General features: G+C 42.5%; 2 protein-coding genes across 13 annotated transcripts in view; one reads left to right on the plus strand and one right to left on the minus strand.

The window, feature by feature from the left end:
- Positions 1–2,280, plus strand: pbdc1 (polysaccharide biosynthesis domain containing 1). The gene is made up of 6 exons (XM_042060630.1): positions 1–111; positions 605–670; positions 902–961; positions 1,042–1,182; positions 1,530–1,641; positions 1,732–2,280. Exons 1-6 carry the CDS (start codon positions 82–84, stop codon positions 1,839–1,841), a joined length of 519 nt encoding a protein of 172 aa, XP_041916564.1. The 5' UTR covers positions 1–81; the 3' UTR covers positions 1,842–2,280.
- xpo7 (exportin 7) overlaps positions 2,275–13,340 on the minus strand; it is a 21,007-nt gene continuing 9,941 nt past the window's right edge. For 5 of the 12 annotated variants that reach the window (XM_042060611.1, XM_042060609.1, XM_042060606.1 and 2 more), the window contains exons 13-28: positions 13,155–13,260; positions 12,903–13,038; positions 10,329–10,402; positions 9,107–9,187; positions 8,811–8,874; positions 8,462–8,570; positions 8,223–8,353; positions 8,015–8,103; positions 7,777–7,884; positions 7,436–7,518; positions 6,210–6,424; positions 5,957–6,095; positions 5,628–5,788; positions 4,835–4,939; positions 4,490–4,617; positions 2,275–4,348 (exon numbers count right to left, since the gene is read on the minus strand). In XM_042060611.1, the coding sequence (XP_041916545.1) occupies positions 4,255–4,348; positions 4,490–4,617; positions 4,835–4,939; positions 5,628–5,788; positions 5,957–6,095; positions 6,210–6,424; positions 7,436–7,518; positions 7,777–7,884; positions 8,015–8,103; positions 8,223–8,353; positions 8,462–8,570; positions 8,811–8,874; positions 9,107–9,187; positions 10,329–10,402; positions 12,903–13,038; positions 13,155–13,260 (1,823 nt within the window). In that variant the 3' untranslated portion in view covers positions 2,275–4,254. The remainder of the gene's footprint in view (positions 4,349–4,489; positions 4,618–4,834; positions 4,940–5,627; positions 5,789–5,956; positions 6,096–6,209; positions 6,425–7,435; positions 7,519–7,776; positions 7,885–8,014; positions 8,104–8,222; positions 8,354–8,461; positions 8,571–8,810; positions 8,875–9,106; positions 9,188–10,328; positions 10,403–12,902; positions 13,039–13,154; positions 13,261–13,340) is intronic. The other 7 variants (XM_042060616.1, XM_042060615.1, XM_042060614.1 and 4 more) reach the window with 3 other exon arrangements.

Consider the following 13,340-nt stretch of genomic DNA (forward strand, 5'->3'; position numbering starts at 1 on the left):
GTTTTAGGCTTTACAGCCACGCCTTTTACGCATGACGCCAAGCTGTCGTGATTCAGGACAACGTGCTCATCGCAAGCAAGCATGGCGTCGAGTAATGGATTGGCGTCTTTGGTAAGGAGTTTTCGGTACATAACTTGTTATGGCAGCACGCTTTACAGTATTGCCATTGCTCATTGCATGCTTCATCCAATGGTACTCTATTCAATGCCGTTACAAGAGATTAATAAGCCATACATGTGACATTTAGCACAACAGGCCAGACACAAACATGCTTAAATGTTAGCTAACTTACCACTTAGCGTTACCATGTGCTGTTAACAGTTCAGTACAAAGGTGTTAGTAAAGTTCACTATTAACGTGGTCAGATATTGCTCACGAACAGTGTTATCATATTTATTCATACGTTTTATGTTAAGTCGCGAGCACTGGTAATGTTAAGTGTTAGTCGGGATACATTGCTATCTTGTTAGCTAGCTAACCACAAACGTCAGTGTAATTATGTATGGAGATGTTTGTTGCCCCCCCCCCCCCCCCCCAGCATTCATCTGTTAAGGACAGTATACACTACATTCATGTTTATTGACACGTTATTCTACATTTTCAGGGTGTGGAGGGGGCTTCAGCAGCAGCGCACGCTCTCTCTCTCCCGGCGGAGGCGTACGGAAATGATGTGAGTACAGCGGGTGAGGTGCTACCCCAAATTATGTTTCACATCACGTGATATTGCAGGAGTGCAATGAATTCAGTGATGTACTGTAATCCAGGTCTTTAAATATGCAGGCCTAGTAGAAGCTTCTACCCCACTTACTGCAGTCAGACTGAACCATTAAGCCAGTCTTGTACTCCTTTGATGGGCCCCATCGTATCATGTCACTCAAATGCTCCATGTTTTGTCATTCAGCCCCAACTGGAGGTAATGTGGGCCATGAAGGCATACAACCATGCAGAAGTGTACTTTAATGTAAGTATGATTGTCCTAATACACTATTACATGTTAAACATGATGAGTCTGTAAGTTTCAAATTTCTTTCCCCACCAAAGCTGATTTCTTCTGTGGATCCCAAGTTCCTGAAACTGACCAAATCAGATGATAAAATATATTCTGCATTCACGGAAAGTTTTAGTGACCTTAACCTGGAGCTACTGGACCCTGATCATCTAAAATCTCCTGAGGCCAAAGAGGTATTCCTAATCATTCAAAAGGAAAACCAATCCATTTGTACCAAGAGGTTTTTGGAAGACTGTTAGTATTAAATAATAATGAATAATATGCAAGCTCATTAACATGCAATTTTAAATATGCACAATGTGCAAGCCAAGTTCAGTTTTGCATGTTTATTAGTAGTTCTTTTTAATTAATGCATCATTGCACTCTGCTCTAGTGAATATGGTCATCAGCATTTAACGTCTCACTGATCAACCAGTAAAATTTATTTGAAAATTGCAATTGTTCTTCCTTGGGAGTTAGAGGAAAATACTAAAATGCTTCAGTTATTAAATATAATTGCCGTCTCAATCTCATTATTTAGAGATGGAGGCCATTCTGCAATCAGTTTGATGGTATTGTTGAGGACTTCAATTATGGAACACTACTTCGTCTAGACTGCAGAAAGGACTACACCGAGGAAAACACAATATTCGGTATGTCAGATTTTTAATTTTAACTGTATAATGCAGTCTTGTTTCATGATGTATAATTAATCGTGTAACTCTTGTTTGATTGACTTACAGCTACCAGAATCCAGTTTTATGCCATTGAGATTGCAAGGAACAGGGGGGGCTTCAATGATGCTGTTTTTAATGCCAAATGCAAGCAACAAAGCAAGGAGGAACAAAGTTAGTCTTCAACAGAGCAGTGTGACTGACGTCTTAATGTAATATTTGGTTAAATTTCAGAATGGTGGGGGAAATAACCACACAATTGATTATATTTTGAGACAAAAAATACTTAACATTGGAAGACAGTTGTGTGTAGATTGCGCCAGATCATCAGTGTCAGATTATGTTAAGCGGAAAGGTCCCGTCTTCCCAGGTCTTTGTCTATTTTACGGTAATATTATTTCACAACATTTGTGACTGATAATGAAAAGAAAGGAAAGAGCATAAACAAGGCACCATTGCAAGATAAAGCAATTTTTTGTTTTTTTGTATAACCTTTTCCTGATGCTGTATCAGACATGCGTTTTTTCCCCTGTATGATAACGTCTTGTGTACCCTCAACCAACTGGTGCAGGGGTTTGAAGTAGACTTGTGTGGAATAAATAGAGCTTCATATACAAACCATTGACGTTTATTTTGCAGTCACAATGCTTACACTATATGTAGCAGACATCCAAACAATTCAACCAGCTACCTTGTCACTCAATGGATCCAACACACAGTCGCCAAAAGGACACATTCACATCAGGGAACCAACGAAAAAAGGAACTTAAAACATCCATGAGTGTTTAACATGGTTAGAGATGAGCTAGATCTTCACAAACAGTTAGCAGCAACATCTGTTGAGAGTAGCACAAGTTGCTAATATATTCCATTCTGTCTCTTGTTTAATGCTTCTTTTTTCTTTAAATCTACCATAGTTTGATGCATTATTTTATTCGGTTATTAAAAATAAAACTGGATTCCTTCAGGGGGGTAAGGAAAAAACATTTGGGTGAAAGCTAGAGACAACTGCCAAGATTTGATTCACTCCTGTTTTAGCTGAGTTGCAGTACCAGATTCTTTTTGAAGTTCACAGCTATATCCTATAGGCCTCACTACCAAACAAATGCCAGCTCAACAATAAAGCCACGAGAGACTGGAAGCCTGTGAGATTAAAAAGCAGGGCAACAGTTGACAAAATGCTCGGAGAAGAGCAACTTCACTACAACCATAATCTTTTTAGCTAATCAAAATCCACAAAAGACATGATCAAACCTTCGGAGACTATAAAAAAAGGGGAGGGGGGAGGAGGAGGACTGGTGGTTGCGCACCCCCACCCCACCCCCCCTGCAGCTGAGGTCTCGGAATGAATCGTACACATCGAACGTAGCAATCATCCACTTTCACTTGATTGATCTCCAATCGCTAAATCCTAGGCCAGGGCAGCAAGCTTCTGAGTTCCCAACACTCAGAGCTACAGTAAAGGCAGAGAGGATGTTTCCATGGCCCAGGGGGAAGGATTTTATAGTCATTCATCACAACCACTATCATAATCATCATCATCATCATCTTCACCATCATCTCAATAGCACACCTCAGACTTGACTTATGGGAATGGGATCCCCACTGGCCCCTAACATTACTCTGCAACTGAAAGGCAGCAGGAAATAGTGTATTTACAAAGTCTTCCATGCGCCGTCATGTCACTCTAAAGATTTTAAGGAAAATATACAACGCAGTTTTTTTTCTTTCCCCTCAAGCAAAACCAACCCCCCCCACCCTACCCTTATTCCCACGCCACCCGCCTCCACAAGCCTCTCTGACATGTACTGGATCTATCACACCACTCACGCCAATCAAACATCTGTCACTTGGATATAGTATTCTCTTCATACAGACAAACCCACACTTCAGCACAGTTGCACTAACTTACTAGACTGTAAAAATGTCACACACTTTCATCGTTTTTGTTTTTGTTTTCTTTGTTTTTTCTTAAATTGAAATCATTATAAACATTGTTCAAAATGTTATGAAAAAAATGTACACGTCTTTTTTTTGTGTGTTTCTATACAAGGCAGGCAGAAGCAGAGCACTACATATACCAGCTTATACCCCCTCCCCTCCCCAAACACACATACACACACGCGCACACACACACACAAACAAGTGCACGCATAATCCACACCCTCCCTAAATCTCTCGAGAGATGGAAGAACAGCAGCCACTCATACGTTTGTGCCAGTGTCTCTGAGCACCCCCACCCCCTCTTCAGCCCGCAACGACCCCCACCCCCACCCCAACTAAACTCTCTTTGGACTTTGAGCCCCGACTGACAGGAGGAAGGTCAGTGGAGTGACCTCGAGAAAACTGGCTTTAAAATCTGTGTATATTTATATGTGAATATATAAAAAGGGGAGAAGAGCGAGGAAGGAGCAGGAAGGGGACCGGTGCCTAGGTGAGGGGCTGGGGTGTGGGAGGTGCAGGCTTGCGCAGCGGAGACCCTACCCTGGCGTCCGGGCCAGGGAGGGGGTTAGGGATGCGGAGCGGGAGCTCGGAGGGGTGGGTGGGGGGGAATTACGACCACGCCACCGCGGTCTGGTGCTCTGTGGAATGTCAGCTCATCATGTCGTTGCTGTTTACCCCGTAAGTGGAATTCTTCATGGAGTCGTTGACTTCTCTTCTAAATACTGAAAGGTTCTGTGTAAACCTGAAAGGTGTGAAAAAACTAATTATTGCAACGCAGAAATGGGAGATGGTCTAGATGATGGAGTAAGTTCACACTTGACACTCTTTCAAAAGGAGGTAAAACTGTCTATAAAAACATGATAAACAACTGAGGATGGCTTACCTGTCTCTGTTTTTGGTAAGCAGGTTTCGTTCTATACCCTCCATTAAGTTTTCAAAGCATAAGTGCATGGCCTGTTGTTTCTCTGGCGGCTGGCTGTTCACAATGCTGTTCCTCAAGTCTGCGAAATACTGTAAAACAAAGAGACATCAGCAGACTTACAACAGCCTCCAAAATCAATATCTCCAAAATCAATAAACTAGGCACAACTAATCAATCAACCAACTCGCTCAGAATCTAGATTCCCAAAGGTTGGACTTAAACATTAATTTATACTGAGAGATGGATAACTTTAATAATTTAATACTTTTATAAAGGAGAGATGAAAAAAACTGTGCTCAAACCTACCCCTACCTTCTCATTGAGCAGGATCAAGCCTAGCAGTGGCCGTGACATTGACCACTGATTCCTGCAGTCTTCAAAAATAATAATATTGAGCACAGTTGACAGCATCTGTAAAACAACAGGGGAAAGTTAGTAAATCATTTACAAAGACCTAATGCGAGTTCACAAACATTATGCATTAAAACCGAAATCTACAATATGGAACCCATCAGCTTATCAAGTTAATTCTAGAGCCAGATTTAAAAACAAACATCTCTGCTGTTCCCTACCACCCCACTCCCCGGAATGCGTTTTTTATATTTGAATGACATTCTGGATACTAAGCCCTGACTTTCAGCATTTCTGATCGGATAAAGATCTTGGCCCACAGACAATGCTGATAGGAATTTCTCTGCAATTTCGGCCAAGCTTCCCAAGAATTCTGGCTTTTCTACAGAAAAAAAAAAAAATCAAATCTACCATGCCCCATTTGCATGCTCAGGTTTGTAGGTGGGTATATTAGATTATGATCATACTGCCATCTGGTGGTCTAGTATCTAGAACATTTAAAATGAGCTATCAGGTGAGAAAAGATACTGATGCATAAGTCTGCTCGCATGTAATGCATCGTTTACATGGTTTGCTGCGTGAGGGTTTGTTTATTATGTAAACATGGCACTACGTTAATTCAACTATGGATTGGTAGTCACAACAAATACATTCTAGAAGCTGGAAGTACAATGTTTGTCTTGGCTAAACCCAAGTGCATCTCCTGTGCCAGGGGGTTGTGTGCAGCTGAAGTGGACGTGCCCCTCACCTGTTGAATCATCTCTGGGTGCTGCTGCATGATGTGCAGGAAGCGGTCACTCTCCTGGGCCATGGGAGCCGCTCGCTTCTTGGTGCTGCGCGAGAGCTGCTTGAACAGGTACGTTACTATGTGGTCTAGACTGGAGCAACATCCTGTGCATACCATTGTATCTAAGAGCGGGAGGGACAGAGAGAAAAAGAATGGATGAGAGGTAATCATCGTCACATAATCGTTCTTTTCATTCATTAACTATGATCATCATATCAATATCAACATGATCGATAGTTCTAAACTACAGAGTTTGCATGCGTACATGACTGGGTTTGATCCTTTCTTACCGAGTGCAGTGAGGCCCTCTGATATGGAGGACAGGATGTACATGACCACATGAGGCTCCAGGCTGGCGATGAAGTTCATGTGGTCCTGGGTGAGCACCTCCAGCAGCGAGTAGTAGGACTGGCTGAGCTTCGGATAGTCCTGCATGGACAACATATTAACCAGTCACTTTCAGAACACTTTCATAAACTTGGCAGAAGTCTGTGTGCGTGTGCGTGTGTATGTGTGTACTGTATGTGTGTGTGTGTTGCCTACAAGCAGGTCGCTGTGTGGGATGGAGAGGAGAAGCTTGATGAAGGTCTGCAGGGCGTTGTCCAGGGCGTCGTCGCCGTAGAGACGGAAGACGCCAAAGTTGACGTAGTTGCCGCTGAGCACGGCCTTGAGCATAGAGAAGCAGATGGAGATGCCCTTCAGCTTCAGCGCGTACACCTGGTCCTTTGGCACCTCGCCGAGAGTCAGGATACGGTTCCCTAAACACGGGACACACAACACCAGGCATCAGGCTGAGGAATGCACCCACGCATGGTAATATGCCAGCGTAAACAGAACTACAGGAAAAACATGTGCACGTGTGTGGAAAGATGACATTATCACACACACACACACACACTCTAAAGATGGCATAGCATTGACGACATTACCACACACACACACACACACACACACACACACACACACACACACTCTAAAGCTGGCATAGCATTGACGACATTACCACACACACACACACACACTCTAAAGATGGCATAGCATTGACGACATTACCACACACACACTCTAAAGGTGGCATAGCATGGATGAGGGGGTTATTTCACCTTGTTCTCTTGTGTCAACATAGAAAGTATGCAACTTTGGCCTGTTAAACACATGCTCAGATGCTATTTTACAAGCCCATTTACACCTATAATTATGTTGGGGAATAAAATGGTCCGTTTTAGAAGATATCTAGCATCCCTTGTATACTTATCTGGCACCCACATGAATAATCAAGTGAGCTTTACACTAATTGGCTGCCTTGTAGCCAAAGACCACTCACAACCACCATCCCAGTAAACTCTCTCCCTTCCACAACAGGAGGAATCTCCAACTCAAAGTTGTAATGGAATGTGTGAACAGGGATTGTGATCAGATTGATGGGCTGTGTCAGACGCTGTTTGCAGCACACTCCGTCTCTGTTCAGATTAGCCTGTTTCTAAGTGGTTATTTCAATGTCTGAGACTTGCATATGAATGAGGAAACAACGGTGTTACTAGTTCTCGGTAGCTGTGGCCATGCACAAATTTTCCTTATTCAACAAAACCAACCTAAAAATGTGTTTCCATTCTCCAGTCTGCTTTAAGAAATGTAGCCATCAAGGTGAAATGGTCTGATCGCTTTAAAACTAATCGCTTTAACAAGCTCAGAAAATTGATAATGTGTATTTTCTGGAGGTGTTTACGGCTTAGTGAAAATGAATCTTTATGTTGAAAGAACAAACTTACCGTAGGTCGTAATCATCTTGCTCGTTTCTCTGAACAACAGAATTCCATTAGGCGATGACACGTCAAACTGTAATCTCTGGGACCTGAGTGACAAGAACACCACAACATGGATCAACCAGCAGATCGTCACAACGTGCTAATGAAATCTTATCTCCGTGTGAATTAAAACCAGACCCCTTGATTGACAAGAGGGGCGGGTAAAGGGAAGCACACTGGCAAAAAGAATTTCCCTCATTGCCACTATAAAATCAAACAAACATCCAGATGCGTCAACGAGGCAGAAATACGCCACCTCGGGATTGACCCCTAGTGTAGAGTGTGCTGCGAGTCTCAGACTCTACCTGTTGTGGACGAGTTCAGCCATCAGCTTGAGTACTGGAGTGGTGCAAGCAGGGACGTGGTACCAGAGCTCTATCGCCCTCTGCAGGATGGGCATGTAAGAGGGGTAGCTGTTCAGGGGAAACCAATTAAGGAAGCACATCTGTACCTTATGCAGGAGACAAGCACCATTGTTTTGGACTTCAAAAGAGATTGAAATTGTTTGACGGTCAACAATTGGTGTGACATTGATAAGGATACATCCAGTCAAATAGCATCATGAAGCAGGTCTTTGCATTAAAAGCAAAGGCGATTCCTCGCAAGTCTCGAACCAGTCCCACTAATGTCCTCTGGAAAAATAGACAAAAACTTTGGGTTACAAATCCCTAAGGCTTCTCTATTCGGATTAATGAACAACATATGATGAGAAATTAAACCCAGGGCCCAAAGAACTACCAGAAGCACATACTTTGGCCTCTTGTTCATTGAAAGTGTTAGTGCTGAACATTGCTGCGACGGCTTCAAACGCCGCAGTTAGAGGAAGCATGAACTGCTCGAACTGGTCCTCGTCCTCCCCTACAGCAGACACAACCATACATACTTAAGCAAATAGTTAATAAACAAAACATGTAGGCCTTCATGTAGAATGATTCAAGTCTTTAGCTCATATAGAAGTCGAGACATTTAAGGAGAGGGATAAATTCTCACCTAGATCTACCATAAGCAGGCGACCGAGGGCTGTGTAGAAGGTTGTCCGACACCTCATATCGCTGAGGTTGGATTGATTGTTTACGCCCAGAAAGGAAAAGTGCTCACTCTGGTCAGAGAAAGGGTGAAGAGAGCGGGAGGAAAGGATCAAGGGAAGAGAGACAGAGAAAAAGAGAAAGAGAGAAAGAGAGAGAGAGGGAGAAAGAAATGAGCATGGGTATAATGAGGCCTGGGCCAGATTAGAGAGATTATAGGGTAACAGGGCCATCTTGCCAAGTTAAATCAGCGACATGTTGGGTAGAGATAGTCTGGGAGTGAGAGTGTGTGCGTGTGTGGAAGGTTAACTCACTGTGTGGTTATTCAGCATAAACTGGACTGCACTGAGTTTCACCAGCTTTCTCACACTGCTGTACGTACAGGCAAGCCGTCAAGGAACACAGTGGGGGAGAACACACTTCACACCAAGAAACCACATAGTGCAATGAGACATGAGAATAACACTACTACTAATTAACACACAGGGAGAGAACACACTTTACTAGGCAACATAGTGCAATGAGACATGGTGATAGTACTACTGAGAAAATATCATCTTTAACTTATAAATGTCCATATTTGGAACTGGCTGGGTAATGTTAAGGATATCCAATAGATAAGTCGTTGAGAAGCTGTAGTGTCTTGGAGGTGATCGGTTCGCACTGTCCCCAGTACTTCAGATTGGTAATTCTACATGGAAAAAAAGAAGAAGAATGTTTCATCAATACATCACTATGAGGAAATCACACAAATATACCATTACCTGTGGTGCAACAAAACTCACTAAGAGACACTGTTTATGTTTTTGAAACAATAACAAAGAGTACAGATAAACTTGTGAGATAAGATGCTAGGAATGGCATATATAGGCATGTTGGCACATTATGCAAAACTAATCCATCATGAACACAATCATTTCAATTTGCATACATATTACACACGTATGACTTAATTGTTCATGTTTTACACACTATGGTTGCATTAGCCCCCTAGTCTCTCCCTGCCCTGAAACCCAAAATTGTAAGCAGCTAAAGATTATGAGATCACATTACTTTACAGGGGTATTTGGATACTGTATTTAGCCCACATGATTACTGATACGGAGATCACAAAGTGATATTTAAACAGTTGGGGACCAAATTTATTTTGTGAAGATCATGAAGCATCTTCTAAAGGCTTTATGTAGGAGTGAAGAATCAGTGTCTATTCTGGGTTCAGCTTTGCTCTTATGTTAAATGCTCAGTGGTCCACTGTAAGTTGAACACTTCACATAAAGGGTGTCACATTCTTGCATTCTGAGGAGTAATGAAAGTCACATGGTTTTGCACCAAGTAGTTCTCCAGCTTTTCTAAGGCCATGTTTGTCATTTAGTTCCAGTAGTTCAGTATGAAACACTGTAGTGCTTCCATACTCATCAAATAATTGTGACGTTACTCAAGTAATTCTCTAGGCTTTCCATTAGCTAAACCAGGTCACAATGAAACCATCAGCAACCAAGTGTTAACTGAAATGTGCAGCAATGTAGTTCTCCACTGAAAGTGGGTAATGGCCATTGTGAACCAGAGACATGTGCAGTCTATATTTACAGGTCAATACACAGTCAGTCAGGCCAACTAGACTATGAACATGAAGAAATGTGAGAAATATAAGAGAATATGACAGAATATGAGAAATGTGACACATTCAACTGTGCACTTATTTATGGCACTTCTAATGTCCAACCATGTACATGAATTCAGGTATAACAAACACAGGGAGCCTTGAAAAAGGGGTGGGGTGGCTCTTTAGATCAAGATAATAAATGGCAGTATGAAAACAGATGAACACTCACATTTTCCCAATGAACACACTGAGTACCATAGTCTCATCATTAAGCCCCAAGACTTCGGAGAGGCGCCGGTACAACTGCAGGAGGAAAGGCCCAAAACAGAACAGCATGGTCAACAACACAGTCTTCCAGGAGCACCCACAATGACACACACACGCTTAGATCCTTTCCATAATTACTAGGTTACAACCTACAAGTTGGAATATGTACTTGCATAGTCATACGAGGATACTACTGTGCAGAAATATTTTCTGCATCATCACTCAGCTGTACCACTCATCGCAGTGTCCCTACGCGCTCTCTAGACTGTCACCTTCCAAAAAAACCCACAACTCATGTCACAATTCTGTCTGGAAATTGGGTTTCTCATGAGTCATTGTGTTTTTTTGGGCACAGATAGAAGCTCTATAAATAGTGCAACACTCAAGACAGGCACTTCTAAGTAAAAGCGTGGGTCCGACAACCCACCCAAAGCATTCATCTTGACTGTAACTTCATCTTTTAATAATACGCCTGAAATGTGAACTCACATCTCATTATGAAAAATGATCATGGATCCATGTATGTTGCCACCATAGTTTTGTTAAGAGTAAAGATAAATACTTAAGGGGGGGGGTTGGCTAAATCCACATCTACCGTGCGTTTGGACTAAAATTAACACTAATTATTCAAAAACTAGCTAATAATGGAGGACACAAATAAACTGGTACAGCAATACTAAGTTGCACTACTATGGTACACCACTTATCTGAGGTGTTCACATTTTGAAGCCTCTGGGTAGCAAAAAAGAGAAACCATGCAATGGATGGATTTGCCATGCAGGTGACAACACAACACTTCCAACTGTGCATATCATAATGGACACATCTTTTACTGGGGGGGGCGGTCACTATCGGCCATTCAAGGGAGCGAGGCCCTTTATTTAAACGCAACACCAAGCAATTAAAAGGGCTGAGTCAACGGCCTGGCCACAAAGGAGAGGCATAAACACTGCAGTGACAAAAGGGATTGGGCATTCCACAACAGGAGGGCCGCGCGGAGGTTACACATCTGCCATATTTTGAATAAAAAAAAAACAAAAACACAATAAAGTTAAGGTGACCATCATTAGAAGTTTTCTCAATTTCAAGGAAACTTCTGGATCCACACAAACATCTAGGTCAGGGATGCCACGGTGAAATTGGACAGGGGGCCAGATGTTTTTCAAGTGAGAGCTCGAGGGCCGGATTACACTTTCGGACTGAAAATGCCTAACACTGAAAATGCCAAACATATGGATAGGTAGACTATTTGAAATTATTCATGAAGGCCTACACATCAAAACGAAATTCCATTGGCACCAAAATGCCTCACAATGAGCCCTACAATTACATAACCTAAAGCAGGAGACAGTTACCCTCTAAAAACGTTCCTATCCATGCAAGTAGCCTACATTTATAAATTAGAAATGCAACAAAATAGACTAGGTGCCAACAAAACCCATTTCCTATAAATAACACAAGTGTTACTTTTATTATATTTATTGAAGGCTTGCACATGAAAACACGCATAATTAGGCCAATTAAAAGAAGGCCTGGCCAAGTAGGCCTAAACGGGTCACAGAAAGTAAGCGCCAGAATAAAGCAGTCCAACAATAGGTCATGTGATTGAATATCCAGTAGGAATTAGTAAAACAAAAAGACACCTTTTAACTTTCACCAGGCATATTTCTGGGCAGTGGCTATTTCGCCTACATAACATCATTCAGATGTCTGTGAGTCAGGCGATTTCGCACTTTTGATTTATTCATATTCATCACGTAAAAGGCCTGCTCACATAAATATGTTGTCCCAAACATACATCTACACAAGTATTTTATCTGCAAAGGCCATGAGCATTGGGTACTGGATTGATCAAATGATTCGATTGCAACAGATACATAGTAGGCTAATCCTTTGACGGTGCACAACACTGCAGTTTTATCAGTTGCATTTGGATCGCCTCTGGGACCTCGGAAGCGTCAATCGTGAATGGAGAGTAAAAAAGCGCAGTCCTTTTCCAGTTCAGCAAAAAACGTGAATCGATTGTCAAACTCATGCCTGAGTCCGGAAAGCAAGATTGCGTAGCCTACTTGTCCATACTCGATTAACAGGCTGAGAATTTAGACAGGGGAAGTGGGCTGCATTGCGCTTGGAGAGCTGCGTCTTCCATAACGCCGGTTTACTTTGAAAAGCACGAACACTATCATAATACTTTGTAACGAGCTTGATAACATTTCGATAGCGACTAGTCTACCGCCAGCACGCTGCTGAGGCGAGCAGCAGCAACAGACGGATTCCACCGAAAATTAAATACAAATAAAATAAAAATATTTTCTCCTCGTATCACCCGCGGGCCGGATGTGACATACAGTCGGGCCGGGTCCGGCCCGCGGGCAGTAACCCTGGCATCACTGATCTAGGTGCACACATGGTTGGCTTTGACAGAGATGCTGAGAGGGAGAAAGAGAGAGAAAGAAAGAGAAAGAAAGAAAGAAAGAAAGAAAGAAAGAAAGAAAGAAAGAAAGAGAGAGGGAGGAAGAGTTGGTTGGCATCTCACCTTTGATGATTTCTGCACCTGGTCACCGATGTAGATTTTGCGGAACTGCTCAAAGAAACTGAGCATGGCCAGCTCCAGTTTCTCGTTGCCGGCCTGTGCCAGTCGCGAGTCCGTCAGGTTCATCAACTGCAAGACTCTAAGGAAAAAAAAAAATCCAGCGGCAAAAATTAACGTTTTGGAATATGTGTAAATGACTGAAGTAAAATGGTTTTCTGGACCGTCACATGCCAAAAGTCACAGCTGGATACTGACCGACAAACCAGCTCTCCATCCATTGCATCTTGTTCATCTGTACTGGCAAAGGAAACCCGGCCTCCAATCACCGCCCCAATAATGTACACCAGCCAAGTTAGTCGGCCTAGACACACAGACACAAACATTTGTAGTTAGATACAGTCAGATCAACAGAAGCTTGGGGATGATGGGATGCTTACAAGT

This window comes from Alosa sapidissima, chromosome 13 (assembly GCF_018492685.1).
Source record: "Alosa sapidissima isolate fAloSap1 chromosome 13, fAloSap1.pri, whole genome shotgun sequence".
NCBI lineage: Eukaryota > Metazoa > Chordata > Actinopteri > Clupeiformes > Clupeidae > Alosa > Alosa sapidissima.

Coding starts and splice junctions, on each gene's coding strand:
- pbdc1 (XM_042060630.1), top strand. CDS start 82: ATGGCGTCGAGTAATGGATTGGCGTCTTTG. Junction 671..901: donor CGGAGGCGTACGGAAATGAT/GTGAGTACAGCG, acceptor TTTGTCATTCAG/CCCCAACTGGAGGTAATGTG. Junction 962..1,041: donor ATGCAGAAGTGTACTTTAAT/GTAAGTATGATT, acceptor TCCCCACCAAAG/CTGATTTCTTCTGTGGATCC.